Source organism: Besnoitia besnoiti, chromosome XI, assembly GCF_002563875.1.
Source record: "Besnoitia besnoiti strain Bb-Ger1 chromosome XI, whole genome shotgun sequence".
NCBI lineage: Eukaryota > Apicomplexa > Conoidasida > Eucoccidiorida > Sarcocystidae > Besnoitia > Besnoitia besnoiti.
Window position 1 is genome coordinate 1931671 of NC_042366.1, and position 13730 is coordinate 1945400.

Genomic DNA, 13730 nt, shown 5'->3' on the forward strand with positions numbered 1-13730 from the left:
CCACTTGGTAAAGGAACTTTCGGAAAACAACCTAAAAAGCACAAAGAAGCACAAGTTCTGGTGTTCCGTATATGCAGGCACAGCATCTGCTGCATATTCGGACGGGGGGGGCATGCACTGCAACTTTCGCCGAGCAACGCATTACATGCAACAAGTTTCCATGTTTCCTGAGCGGCGTACTTTCATATGGTTTTTTATCTATTCTTTCCGTACAGCCTCTCCTTTCTGCTTTGTTTCTTGGTTTCTTTTTCTTTGCCGTTTTTGTGCCGATCTTGCTGGCTTTCCTCCGCTTCTTGTGCGGTACTTTGCATTTCCCGCGCGGATCCTTTCACGTAAGAATCACACACTCGGATTCTTTTTCACGTGCTCGTTGTGGCTCGTTCTCCGTAGATATCTTTTCCTCGTGTTTTTTGACTTGGTGCAGTTTTTCTGGCGTGAGAAGGTGAAGAAAGGCGTATAGGGTGACAAGGCGCTCGACCCGCTGATCGGCAATGTGTGTGTGGACTAGGCTGCCTGTGGTAGTGTGGCATTCCCTTTTCCTTCACTACACAAGATTCTGGTGAGCCTTCTCGCACCCATAGTTTCGAACAAGAGGGACGGCGTGTGTCTTTCTGTTCCTTGGTCCTTCCGTCGCGACCTTCTAGTCCCCCTCGACGCCACCAGTTCACCTTGGTATCCTCCTTCTTCAATCGGCACTTCTTCCTCTTTCATACGCCGCATTGCCATTTTCAGAGAGCAGCAGAGGAGCCTCGAGTCAGCACTGATGCGAGACGTGTCTCCACCCCGCGTCGCTTCGCGGCGCACGCCGTCCGCCGCGGAGGCGCTTGCTGCGGCTCGGCGGCTGCAGGAGGAAAGGAAGAAGCGCAAGGCGCGCGAGCGGAGGGAGGGCGATGAGGCGGGAGAGAATGGAGGGCGGGGAGAGCGCCCAGATCGAAGCGCTGAAAGGGAGCGCAACGAGAAGACGCGAGGCAGGAGAGAGAAGGAGCGCGACCGCGCCTCGTCTGAAGAAGCGCGGAGAAGGAGGCGGCACAGGGGGGGCAGCGGGGAACGCTCTGTAGAGCGAGAGGTGCGACGGGACAGGAGAGACACAGCCGGAGGCGACGGAAGCGAGGAGAGAGAGCGCAGAGAGCGACGCAGCTGGCGCGACCGCTCCAGCAGCCCGCGGCAGGATGACGAGCGGCGCCGCAGGAGGCCCCGCGAAGACGAAGACGATAGGCGCGGCGGTGAGAGAGCGCGAGGCAGCGGAGAGGAGAGGTGCAGTGAGTCGGCTTCGAAGAAGCGCGAGCCCGTCCTGTCTGGCGGCGAGGCACTCGCGGCCGTCGAGAAGCTTCAGGCGGAGAAGAAGAGGGAGCATGACCGGAAGCGCGCGCAGCAGAGAGAAGAAGAGCAGCGGCGCGCGGAAGAAGAGAAAGAGATTCTGGAGAAAGAGATCTCGCGCAGACGCGAAGAGAAAGTTGCGTCTCTGCAGGAGTCGCTGAAAAATGCGAAGGAGTTCCTCGCTCTCGCCGCGCAAGCGGCAATTCTTTCTCCGCCGGTTCCCGCGCCAATCCCGTTTCCTTCTCTGCTTCCGCCGCTCCTTCCCGCGCAGCCGCCCCCCTCTTCAGCACCTGCGGGTTCGATAGGCGCCGAAGAACGAGACGAAGGCGGCCGCGCCTACGGGGAGAGAGACAAAAGGGGAGAGAACGAGCGGTTGGACCGGGAGCCGCGAGGCGGCGCAGGCGACTGGGCCCAGGGGCGAGCCCGCGAAGGCGGCCGCAGAGAGGATTATTGGGGACCCGGCGGCGCGAGGAGGGGGGAGGAGAGAGACGACCTGCGTGAGAAGCCTGAGAGAAGAGGCCGCGAGGACGCGCGCCGCCCCCCTCGAGACTGGAGGGGGGAGGAGAGGGACAGCCGCGCGGAGCGCGAGCGGAGTCGCGACGCGCCTCCGCTGCGACGCCTTCCTCCACCTGGAAGGTCTGAAGGCGAGTGGGAGCCGGAGCGCGCTCGAGACTTTCCGATTCCGTCGGGAGGGCGCGCGCGGAGCGGGGCGTTTCCAGGGATTTTGCCGTTTGGGCCGAATTTCGAAAAAGACGAGTGGACGCGCTTCCTCGAGTGGCAGAAGTGGCGGAAAGACACGCGGAAGAAGCGTGCGTTCGATCCCGAAGCGATCTGGACGCCGCAGCGCGACCTTTCGCCCACGCGCTGGAAGACGACGGCCCTCGCGGCGCCGGAGCCCGCGGCGGCTACCTCCGCGCGAAGCGAGCCAAAGAAGGAGGCGAAGGAGAAAAATGAGGAGGAGCGCGCGAGGGAGCGCGACGAGAGGCGCCACGAAAACATGACTGCGGAGGAGAAGCAGGCCGAGGCCGCATGGCGGAAGAAGATCCAAGAGATAGAGAAGAAGGGCGGCGGGCGCCGCGTGGACAGCGATGAGGAGCCGAGCAAAAGGAGGAAAAAGTCCGGAAAAAAACGCAGAAAAGACAGCGACTCAGAGAGTGACAGCAGCACCTCCTCAGAGGCTGAAGCCGAAGCCGACGAAGACGTCAAGGTCCCTGCGGCGAGAGTCCCGGGCATGGACGGCTCCGCCCTCGAGAAACGGATGGAAGAGGAGGACAAAGTGCGAGAAGAAAAGATGGAAAAGTGGCGCGCGAAGCAAGAGAAAAAGAAACGCAGAGTCATGCGAGAAAAGGAAGAACTCGAGGAACTGGAACTGGAAGGTATGCGCCGCAAGCACAACACACTCACGAAACATTTCCTCCCGCGTGTATCTTCGCCTGCAAGCGCGAACCGACAGATTCATATAGATATATCTGCGTGCATTTATTCCTATATCTATTTGTCTGCCTGTGTATATAATTTTTTTTTATGCAGGTCTACCGGTGTGAATATGCGCAAGTACGTAGAGGCACCTGTGTGCGTATACTTCTGCAAAGGGCGGATCGATTTGGAGGTTTTCTTGGTTGTTGATTTTTCAGAGGCTTGGAAGAAGGCAGGTACGCGGGACTTTGTGAAGGCGCTTTCCTTTAAGGGCGCGAGGCCCGGCTTCGTCTTCCGCACGGGCAAGGAGGGAACGGGATACTACAAGGATCGCCAGGAGATTCTGAAGCTCGTGCGCGACGGTCACATCGTCGTGAGCGGCGTTCAGCTCGCTGCGGCAGTCAAGAAGGAGAAGGGCTCGCTCAAGGACGGCAAGGGCAAGAAGAAAAAGAAGAGCAAGAAAAAACTCGGAAAGAAGAAGGACAGTGACAGCAGCGACAGCAGTGACAGCAGTGACAGCAGCGACAGCAGTGACAGCAGCGACAGCAGCGACAGCAGCGACAGCAGCGACAGCAGCGCAGACGAGAAAAAGAAGAGAAAGAAGAAAGGTGAGAATACGCTTTCTCGCCTGAATTCTCGCGTGTGCGCCTTCCGCTTCATGAGTCAGCTGGCGAGGCTTCCAGTGACGCATGCGTAAATGCCGCACGGAAACTGGCTGCGTGAAGGTCTTGCGTAGCCGCCTGAAGCCGCTGCGCTGCGATCCGCCTTCTTCAAGCCTTTCTCTCTCTATCGAGCGCCCGGCCCCGGAAGACGCGGTTTTCTCAAATCTGAAGCACTCGTCTGTGGCTGACAGTGTGTGCGTTCGCTTTGCTCTGCGGAGGAAACGTGTGTGTCAGTGGGAAATTCCGAGAATCCCTGTTTCGAGGGCGGCCTCTGGCATGCTGACGACCTCGCGCTCGCGGTCTGAGGCGCTGCATGCGATCCGTGCCGCTTCGCTTTTGGCTCTGTGCGCCCTTTACGTGGAATGGCTCAGGCAAGAAGAAGAAAAAGAAGGGCAAGAAGAGCAAGAAGCGCGCCAAGAGGAAGCGGGAGTTGTCCAGCAGCGAAAGCGGCGATGACGACGACCAGAGGAGCGGCGACGCCTCGGAAGACGAGGAGGGCAGCGCTCCGACGAAGGCTGCAGTCCGCCCGAATGTCGCAGTCCTGGAGGCTGCTCTAGCGGAGAAGAGTGAGTGGCCTCTTCACGTTTTTCCGAGATCTGAAGGTTTTCTGAGGAACCTGAGCGACCAACGCGTGTGTGTGGACTGCTCGCGCGGCGCCTTCTGTAGCCTGGCGTGGCGTGCTGCGGGTCGAGATAGAAGACGCGATGAAAAAGATCGCTGCCGCGGTGTCGTTCGGCTGCGGCAGGGTTCGGTCGCGGGGCACCTTGGAGAAATCCAGACTTGCGGGCTGCTGCGGGAGTTATTTTTTTCAGAGGCTGCAGACGCAGCCGCCGCGGAGGCAGCATTTGGCGATTTCTCAGACGACGAGGACGACGATGCCTTCGGGCCTGCGCCTCTCGGCGTGACCAGCAAGCTCGCCGCGCGAAACGTCGAGTAAGCGCCTTCCCAGCAAAAGCAGTCGATCACGCCTTTTCCGTTGTGGCGAGTCTGCAGGAGAGTTGCTCAGGAGATTGTCACAGTTATCACGTGCGTCTGCTTTCCGCGGGCACACACAGGCGCGCAGGCGCCGAGGGAGATCGCAGCCTAGGGTCGGTCTGGCGTGCCACGCTGCACGTGGATCTTCCGCTCTCAGAGACTCCCGCATGGCGATCTCTGCAGTCCCACACAAGCGTCCACATATATTCATACACAAATGTATATATGTATACCTTTGCATACGTGTATATGTGTGCGTGCATTTATTGATACATGTATATACATGCGTTTGGAGCACCCCCGCGAGTGCGAGGCATGGGATCGGGGCGTGTCCAGTTGCACTGGTGCGGATCCGCGCGCGATGGCCTCGCGTCGTGGTCAGCCACAGATCCGGCTGCGAACCTGGGTTCGCGTCGCGTGAACGCGTTGCGCTAGCCCGGTCTGCGTCTCTTGGTGCGTGGCGGATGCATGTGGACGTGTCGCCGCGCCGCGAGGAGTTCCGCCAGCGGCGCGTGGCGACTGACGCGTCTCACCGGAGTTTTGTTTTCGACGCTCTGCGCGTCCTTCAGCTATGGTGGAGCGCTGCGTCCTGGAGAAGGTGCAGCCATCGCCCAATACGTGCAAGAAGGAAAGCGTATTCCTCGAAGAGGAGAAGTCGGGTTGACTGCGGACGAAATTCAAGCCTTCGAAGACCTCGGATACGTCATGAGTGGTTCCAGGTAATCCTCGCGTGGCAACATCAAATATTCTATATTTTTATAGATTTTGCGGGCTCGTGATCATGTATAAATCCTAAAAAGCGATTTGTATATATATATATATATATATATATATATATATATATATATATATATATATAAGGGATGTACGTCTGTATAGGGGTTAGAGTTTATATATGTAGTTACGTGTATCTGGGAGCAGGTTTCCTCGGCTCTCCGGGACCGGCGCAGTCTCCTTTTCCGGAAGGACGGCAAATACCCCGGGCGCATACCTTCAAACACAAAATATATTTGTACATATGTATTCACTCTGATATGCATATAAAACACGTGTTAGCGTATTGACGTAGTTGTAACCTATACGTTTGTTTCGTGATGCGCTTCGTGAGCTTCACCTAGGGGATCTCTTTCTCGGCGCGGGGGCCTCCGCCGCGCGTCAGATGAATTCAGCATGCGGCCTGTGTGTTTGGTTCCCCAGACATCGTCGCATGAACGCCATTCGTATTCGAAAAGAAAACCAAGTTTACAGCGCCGAGGAGCAACGCGCGCTGGCGATGTTCAACTACGAGGAGAAGGCGAATCGCGAGGCGCAGCTCATCAACGACCTCCGCGAGATGCTCAGTGAGGAAAACCTTTCGATGCGCGATGGGATAGGGAGATTCGCCGCGGCCACTTTTGCAACAGTTTTGTCTCGTGTTTTGACAGATTTCGCCACGCGGTCGCACAAGATGCTGAACTGCGGTACGATATTCACGTATTCGTGAGCCCATGCTTGCGTCTGCATATATGCATATATATGTATGTGCATGAATGTATATCGGGACACATAGGCACACACTTGAATAGATTCGCGCAAGACTGAGATCTTCTTTAGTGAACTCGCCCCTTGTCGTCGCTGTATGAGGATATATATATATATATATATATATATATATATATATATATATATATATATATATATATATATATATATATATATATATATACGCGTATTCATATTCATGGTTGCGATGGGACGACCAAAATATGTACTTCTCCGTTTAGGAAGAAATGAAAGAAGACGCGTGTACGTGTGGAGCCTCTGCTGCGAGAAACAGAGGTGCGTGGAACGGCGTTTTTTCGCACTTTTTTTTTGCAGAGAAGCAGAACGAGACTTTGGCGGTGGAGGAGATGGAGGAAAAGTTTGGCAAGAAACAGGAAGAATGAAGAGACGACTTTGGTCCGCCTGCTCGTGTTCGTTGAATTCTCCTTTTCATCTGTTTTTTTCGGAATATTTTCCTTTTTTCCCCTTTTTTTTAACCAGCGACCTCTGCCGCGTGTTCCACGCTCTCCACGCCTTCCCTCATTCACGCCGTCTGTTTCCCTCAAGTCTCTCAAGTTCTTTCTCTTCGACTGCTCGGCTCGCTGCGTCTCTATCTGCTCTATCCGATCTCTAGACAGCTCCGAAGTGTGGCGGGTGGCGCCAAGACGTTCTCCAGAGGCGACCATTTTGCGCGCTTGCTGAGGACAAGGAAAAAACTGTTCAGTCAAGTCTCTTCTTTCTTATTCGCCGTCTGCGTCCTGTCGACTTTCGGTTATGTATTTTAAGCGCTAACTTCCGAGCTAAACATCCCTTTTTTATGGAAGAAAAAAACGTCTCGCCGGTCGCATGATTTCAGAGATAGTTTCAGAGCTCCTCGCTCGCGCCTCTGCTGGACAAAATCGGCGTTCCTCTCTTTCTCCACGCAGACCCACCGTTTTCTTCTTCGCGAAGCCGGGCAAGCGCATGATTTTCGTCCGCGAGTGGGAGAAAAGAAAAGGCGAAGGAGCCTGCACGAGAGCGCGGCGATTATATATATATATATATATATATATATACGTATACGTAGCAAAGATTCGCAGCTCAGCAAGCAAGCGCTCCTTCAGCACGCGAACCCCACATCACTCTCGTTTCACCCGCACATCGAGGCATACGCGTGTCCACGTATCAGGCAGATAGAAGTCTGCGGGAGCGCCGACTCCGTCGAGGCAGAAATCCCCTTCTAGACAGGTTTTTCACGGTAAGAGCCGCGGGCGCCAACAGGGAACCTTCTTCTTTGCGGCTGAAGCCTAGAAGGCACGCGTTTCACTTCTCTCTCTCCCGCAGCTGTCTCTGCCGGCGCAGCCTTACGCCTCGCAGGAAGCGAGGACTGGGGGACTTACGGGCTGCGCGAGTGCCTTCTCGGCTTGCCTCTCGCGGGTTCACACGCCGCGCACCACGCACGCCGCGCGCATGCGGATGGACTTACAAATCTATACATATCCACGCGGGACGTCACACCCGAGACGTAAAACCAAGATTCGCATTCGCATACACTCGCGCTGTACAGGTAGGTATGCAAGCATGTGCATGCATGCTCGAGAGTTCTTTAGGCCCACTTCAGTCGTCTTCTTCATCGGAGGGCACAAGCAACACAGCGCTGTTCGGATGGAGTCCTGCTTCCAGGAGCGTCTGCGATCCCTGAAAACAGACGAAGGAGAAGAAGAAAACTTGAGCGAGCAAAACGAGGTGCGCATGCACGCAGGAACAGCTGCAGCGTGACAGAAAAAGCAAGAACTCCCGCACGAAGAAGAGAACAACCTACGAAGAGAGACAACCGCCGAGAGCCTGCTCAACACACGCGAGGAATTCTTCACAGTAGACGACTCGTGCAAGTATTAGAAAGAACAGCTGAGTTCTCGGTGGACTGCGCGAGAGAAAAACTTACTCGTGTCAACGCGCGCTTCGGGGGCACGACCAGGTGGAAGCGCAGTGGAATGTTCATGTCTTCGTTCTGAACAAAACACGAGCATGCCTGATGGCGGAAAACTCAAGCACTAACCATGCTGGCTGTTCATATCGCCCTGTCCTTCCTGCATTTGATTGTCTAATTTCTGATTCGGGTCACTAATCTGTTGTCTCGTCGCTGTTTCCGAGTTTCTCGAGCATTCAGCCTTTAGTCTCCCAACTCTTCTACCGTGTGCCGTGGTAACTCCCACCCTCGCTTCTGCGGAGCCGCTCGCGGGTGCTGAGTCTGTTTTGTTTCCGTTTCTCGTTTATTCTTTTTTTTCACCTTCGTGCTTTCGCCGAGGCAGTCAGCCCACAGGTACAAGTCATCCAGCGAGGTCTCTGATAGAAACTGCCGCGAGACGCGCGCGCCGCTTGGGAGTCGCAAGCAGATCTGAGAGAAAATGAAGAAGAAAATGCACGACGAAGAAAGAAATACAGCATACATATATGCCTATATACGTATACCTATAAACATATATATATATATATATATATATATATATATACATATGTGTATATTGCATCCTATGTGTCCGCGTTTTGTTCTGCGTGACGATATGCGGAGGACTGCGGAGTGCTTGCGCAAAGCAGAGACTTGGCGACACGCTATATACACTGAATTTCCCGCTACGAATCGATAGGGACGGAAGTAGACAAGGGACATATCGCTAGACATATTTTTGACAGACGCAGGGCGGCGGCCTCCTCTCAGTCATTATTTTCTTTAGGGTGATAACGCTCCACACTGCATCAGTGTGCGCCTCACCGATGTACGCGATGCGTCGCAGAGGGATGCCGCCTGCGCTTCCTCTCGAAGGAATCGCTCGGCGTTTTCCCGTCGCGCTGCCCGCCTCGCCTCCGCAGCCTGCTGCCGCTGCTTCGTTCGCGTGCGTTTCTGCTCTTCTCTCTGTCGGCGTCGCTCCTTCTCCTCCATCCTGAGGAGAAAAACGCAAAAGGCGAACAAAGACGAATGCAAAAGGTCCAGTCATGCATGCACAGACATACAGACAAACACAAGCCCCCCCTGCGCAAGACAACGTGTCCGCTTTCTCTTTCTCGTTTTCAAACTTGACGTCTAGGCACCTCGTGGTCGCGTTGACATATGTCTAGGCCCGCCAGCACAGCTTAAACCGCCCTGGAAAAGTAAATCTTGGAAAGAATGAAGCATCGGCGGGGGTCGGAAGGGAAACTTGAAAGCCCTGCGAGGAAACGCTGCGCAGGCGAGACGCGCAACAGTCTGGGCGCCTGTCTTCAAGACGTACTTGAGAGACTCGAGCCGCATGACCTCCGCGAACTCGCGCTCCTGCTCTTCGCGCAGCCTGAGCACCGAACGAAAAGAAAAACAGACGAAGTCGCCAGCTAAAAACTGGATCAGATCCGCAGCCAACGCAAGGAAAGACAACGCCCAGGAGACGAAGCGAGGCTCCGCTCTGTCCACATGCAGTTCACACGCCTACGCAGACGCGCGGCTGCGTGTGTAGACACAAGCTCGCAGCTACAAAAAACAGAAACGTGAAAAGTCGAAACACCACTCCCGCATGTCGCGGACCAGAGAAGTGCGCAGACGGACCTGAAGAGACGGTGAAAGCCCGAAACCCCCATCCCTGCGCATCGCCTATGTGCACGCATCTCTCACACGATTCTGCAAATAGGTACGTATATATATATATATATATATATATATATATATATATATATATATATATATATATATATATATATATACAGAGGAGGTCTTCCCCGCCGGCAGCCTAAGCATACAGTCTGTTTTCCTCGTGTTCGCGCATTTTCCTGCGTTTCGCCTCGCGCATCTCCTCGGCCTTCTCCTGGCCCTGTAGAAGCGCCGCGATGATGCGCGCGGTGTCTAGTTCGTGGGCGCGCAGGGCGTCGAGGAGTATTCGGTTGCGCGGCGCATGCGCCAGCGAAGGCGAGAGCGGGCCCGCCGAGGCGCCCGCGTTGGCATTGGTCGCCTGAGGCAAGAGCAGAAGAAACGCAGGAACCCTCGCGGACGCGGAGACGGCAGGGAAAAACGCCCGCGCCAGACGCGCGGCTTCGGAAGCCGACGACGAAGCGTCTGCCGCGTAAAACACGCACGTGTTGTCCTGAGGAGGCGAAACAAAGACGCAAGCGCGATCCTGCGGGTTAAGATACCGGAAACGAGAGTCGCAAGCAGAGAAATATGTGAACAGATAGCAGCACACACACACCGGCCGAAAACCGGGCATGCAACGACGTGTATCTGCCGAATGGGAAACTAGGCAGAGAGACGAACGCACATGCATATGTAAATGTATACATGCATAAATACATTTAAGACGGGCACACAGGTATGAACACACACATATGTGTATATAAATATATATGTATATATATATATATTATATGTATTTATTACATGTATATATGTAGGTCGCTGCTCTGTCCTCTGTCCGTGCCCTGTTTTCGCTGAGGATTCTTTGCAGTTGTCGCCGCGACCTCGCATCTCGATTTCCGCTTGTTGTTTTTTTGTTTACCAGCAGTTCGATGGCGAGGTCGTCGGTCAGCGTCCTTGTGCAGAAGCTGGCTGCCTCGGAGCTGCGCGAGGCGTGGAAGTAAATGGCGAGTAGCCTGTCGTTTCGCCTCGCAGAGTCGAAAGCCTGCAGAACAACGTTTACCCGGAAGACCAACAGCCACGTGACGCTCAGGTCCCGCAAGAGGTAAAACAAAGCAGAAAAACCTAACTGAGAGAAAAACAAAGCAGAAACAGCCACATGTTTCGACCCCCCTCCGGCGCCACCGCAGCTGCCCGAGTTGCGGCGCGGTGGCGCATACCCCCCGGGTTCAGTGTAAAGGCAAGTCCTGAAAACCCTGCAGCGGCGCAAGCAAAAAGAAAGAAAGAAGCTTCTAAAGCGGCGAAGCTAGGAACTGCGTGAGCGAGTGTTGGTCGTATGATCGCGCGAGGTCGGGGAGCGCGTCGCCACGCAAAAGCGAGCGGCTCCCGCGCGCGCCAGAAGGGCTGACACACCTCCTGCGCCGCGCCGCGGAAAAAAACTGGATGTTTTCTGCCAAACTGTCGCTCGTAGGTCACGATGAAGGGCTCCGGCGCCCGCAGGAACAGAAACAAGGCTGCAGAGACGCAGTCGACAGCAACATGGTAGACGCCGGGGTGACGCTGAGGGACGGCAGGCGCGAGAGAATAGAACGAAGCGGCTCATTCCGGATCGACGGCGGCGCAAGCGTGAGCGTCTCGCCTGCGACACTCCCTCCTGGCGCGCAGCTGACATGCCTGTCGGCTACACACACAGAGGCACCGCTCACTCCCTCATTCCCTCGATCTGCATATGCATGCCTCCCCAGATATATGCGCATTACATACACACGTACACACACACATAGATATATATATATATATATATGTATATACTAGTAGCGGGATAACGGAGAAAGAAGGCACACACGGAGGCTGCTGGAACGCAGGATGAAGAGAAGCGAAGGAGTGATGAGTGTGTCCGATTTCCAGATGCCGCGCAGCTGAGGCACAGCGCGCCGCGATTGGCAAGCGACCAGCCACTGGAAAGTCAAAAAAGTCGCTCTAGGCACGGACCCGACGCGGCGGGAACGCAGCGCCGCCGCGCCCCCTACACAGTGTGTAGATCGCGCCAGGTCAAGAAAGACATTTAAATATTCAGGAAGATGGAAACATCCGCTCAGGGGACGCCGTGAGCCACGCGAAAACGACGGCGTAGACGCCGCGTACCATGAACATCAACCCGCGAGACAACTCAGATCCAGTCAGAGAGCCGGAGCCAATTCGGCGCCCTCACTGCCACAGTCTCTGTCTCCCACGGTGCACAAGAGGCGTCTCGTCGACGAGTCTCGAACGCGGTTTGAGCACCCTTGACTGCAAGCAAGTGCCGCACTTCCTCTCGTCTTCGCTGTTTCCGCAGCTGCGCCCTTCACGCATCGTTTCTGGGGCCTGACTGTCGTGTCGAGATGCCCTTTTTGTCTTTGTGCTGCCTCAGCGATGTGCAAACGCAAGGTCTTCCTCTATATATGTCAGTCTGTCCATCTATCTACCTGTCTATTTATATCTATCTATCTATCTATCCATCATCTATCTATCTATCTCCCCCTCGGCTACGTGTGCCTGCAGTTCGCCGGCTTGTGTGTGTGTCTGTTTGGCGTCGTCGCGTCGGGTCTGCTCAGCTGCGTCGCAGAGTGTGCTTTCCCGACTTACAGAGGAAGTCGAGGAAGAGCGAACACCACTTCACAAGCGTCCGCAGGAGTTGCGCGGTCATTCGAACAGCCTGCGAAGGAAGTGACGCGAAGAGGCGCAGCGCCCACGAGGCGCCCCGCGGCGCGTCTTGTTCTCTCCGCGGCCCTGAGGCCTCTGCAGAAAGACCCGCAGACGATTCCGCGGCCGCAGCCGGCTGCCGGCGACGCGTGAGCTGAGAAAGCCGCATGCGACAGCGGAGAAGAACAGCGCGAGTCAGACACGACGGAGATGAAAGGAACAAGACAAGGCGCATCCACGCCGCTCCCCCCCCCCTCCCCGAATCACTGTGGGAACCCGCCTGTGCAGAGACGACAACAAATGGCGTGCTGGGCGCCCAGACTGGAGCCTCTCCCCGAAGCAGATGCATCCGGATGCAGAAAGAGCAACAGCCGCGAAAGACGAAAACTGAACGCCGCAGCCCTGAACGCGCGGGCGCGAGCGCGGACGCTCGCGTAGGCGCCTTGCCGCCAATGCCCCCGAGGCCACACGCTCGCGTGAGTGCGTGCCCAGATAAGAAAAGAAATAGAGGGAACTACATTTACACGAACTGCAGACGAGTCGGCAGACGTTACGAGTCTGCACACCCCTGCGCGGAACGAAGGATGTTTTTCGGATTTACGGACTCCGCGCGGCTGAGCTACAGCGCGCCGCGATTGGGAAGCGACCAGCCACTGGAAAGTCAAAAAAGTCGCTCTAGCAGAGGACTCGACGCGGCGGGCACGCAGCGCCGCCGCGCCCTCCTACACAATGTGTAGATCGCGCCAGGTCAAGAAAAACCTTCAGGGACTGGGAAATGCCCGCTTACGAGACAGGTAAGACATAAGGCACCCGAACACCACACACCGATGATACTGCTGCAATGATGTGAAGTGGAGCGGGGAGACAAGGGCCGCAGACTTCAAGTTCGAAGTCCGCTGCCATCAGCTGCAGCCGCAGCGGCGGCATACCTTCTGAGACTTAGAATTAGGTGCCTCAGGAGGCGCCGCGGACACCTCGGCTTGCTCCATGGGCGGCGGAAAAGCGTGTCTCCGGAATGGGGATCTGCGGCGAACTGGGCTGTCTTTTCAGAGTGGGATTTGAAAAAAGTGAAGTTTGCGGACACAACGCAGTTCCGCTGAGCTGGAAGGTTCGCTGAAAAGGAGGACGAAGACGGGTGAGGAGATGGGGGAGGTTTTCGCGGGTCCTCTGCGCTTCACGCTGCCGCCGCGGTCGGTAGCAACGTGCAGCGACCCTGTAAAGCGCCAACGGAAACTGCGGCTGCGAGGCTTTGACACGGAGACCTTGCGGGAAGTTCCATCAAATGCATTCAGACGCTGTTGAAAAAAGTTGGAATTACGGGTACGCCAGCGTTTTTGTTAGAGAAAGGGGAAGCTGCCCCGCATTGACAACGGTTGTCCCGTGATGAGGCATGCACACTGGCCTCAAGGCTCTGAGGCAAAGTCCCGCCGCCGCAGCACCTAAAAACGCACGCGAAACTGGCGTCCGGTGAAAATACGGCATCTATCGTGTAAAGACTGCAGGACTGAAATCGGATCAGGACACGAAAGCGATTGCTGAAAAAGAAAAACAAGGGCACAAGCCGGATACACTGCACGGTA

At 55.6% G+C, this 13730-nt stretch overlaps 2 protein-coding genes across 2 annotated transcripts; one reads left to right on the forward strand and one right to left on the reverse strand.

The window, feature by feature from the left end:
- Positions 1-763: 763 nt before the first annotated feature.
- On the forward strand, positions 764-6295 carry BESB_021510 (uncharacterized protein; the record flags this gene model as incomplete). Its single annotated transcript, XM_029360860.1, has 7 exons — positions 764-2693; positions 2952-3341; positions 3767-3961; positions 4208-4328; positions 4940-5089; positions 5568-5710; positions 6228-6295. 7 exons carry the CDS (start codon positions 764-766, stop codon positions 6293-6295), a joined length of 2997 nt encoding a protein of 998 aa, XP_029216219.1.
- Positions 6296-7487: 1192 nt separating this feature from the next.
- BESB_021520 (UBX domain-containing protein) lies at positions 7488-12319 on the reverse strand (the record flags this gene model as incomplete). The annotated part of the gene is made up of 9 exons (XM_029360861.1): positions 7488-7568; positions 7816-7881; positions 8161-8268; positions 8644-8812; positions 9140-9196; positions 9639-9979; positions 10391-10513; positions 10882-10982; positions 12094-12319. The coding sequence occupies 9 exons, from the start codon at positions 12317-12319 to the stop codon at positions 7488-7490; spliced, it is 1272 nt and encodes a 423-aa protein (XP_029216220.1).
- Positions 12320-13730: the final 1411 nt, after the last annotated feature.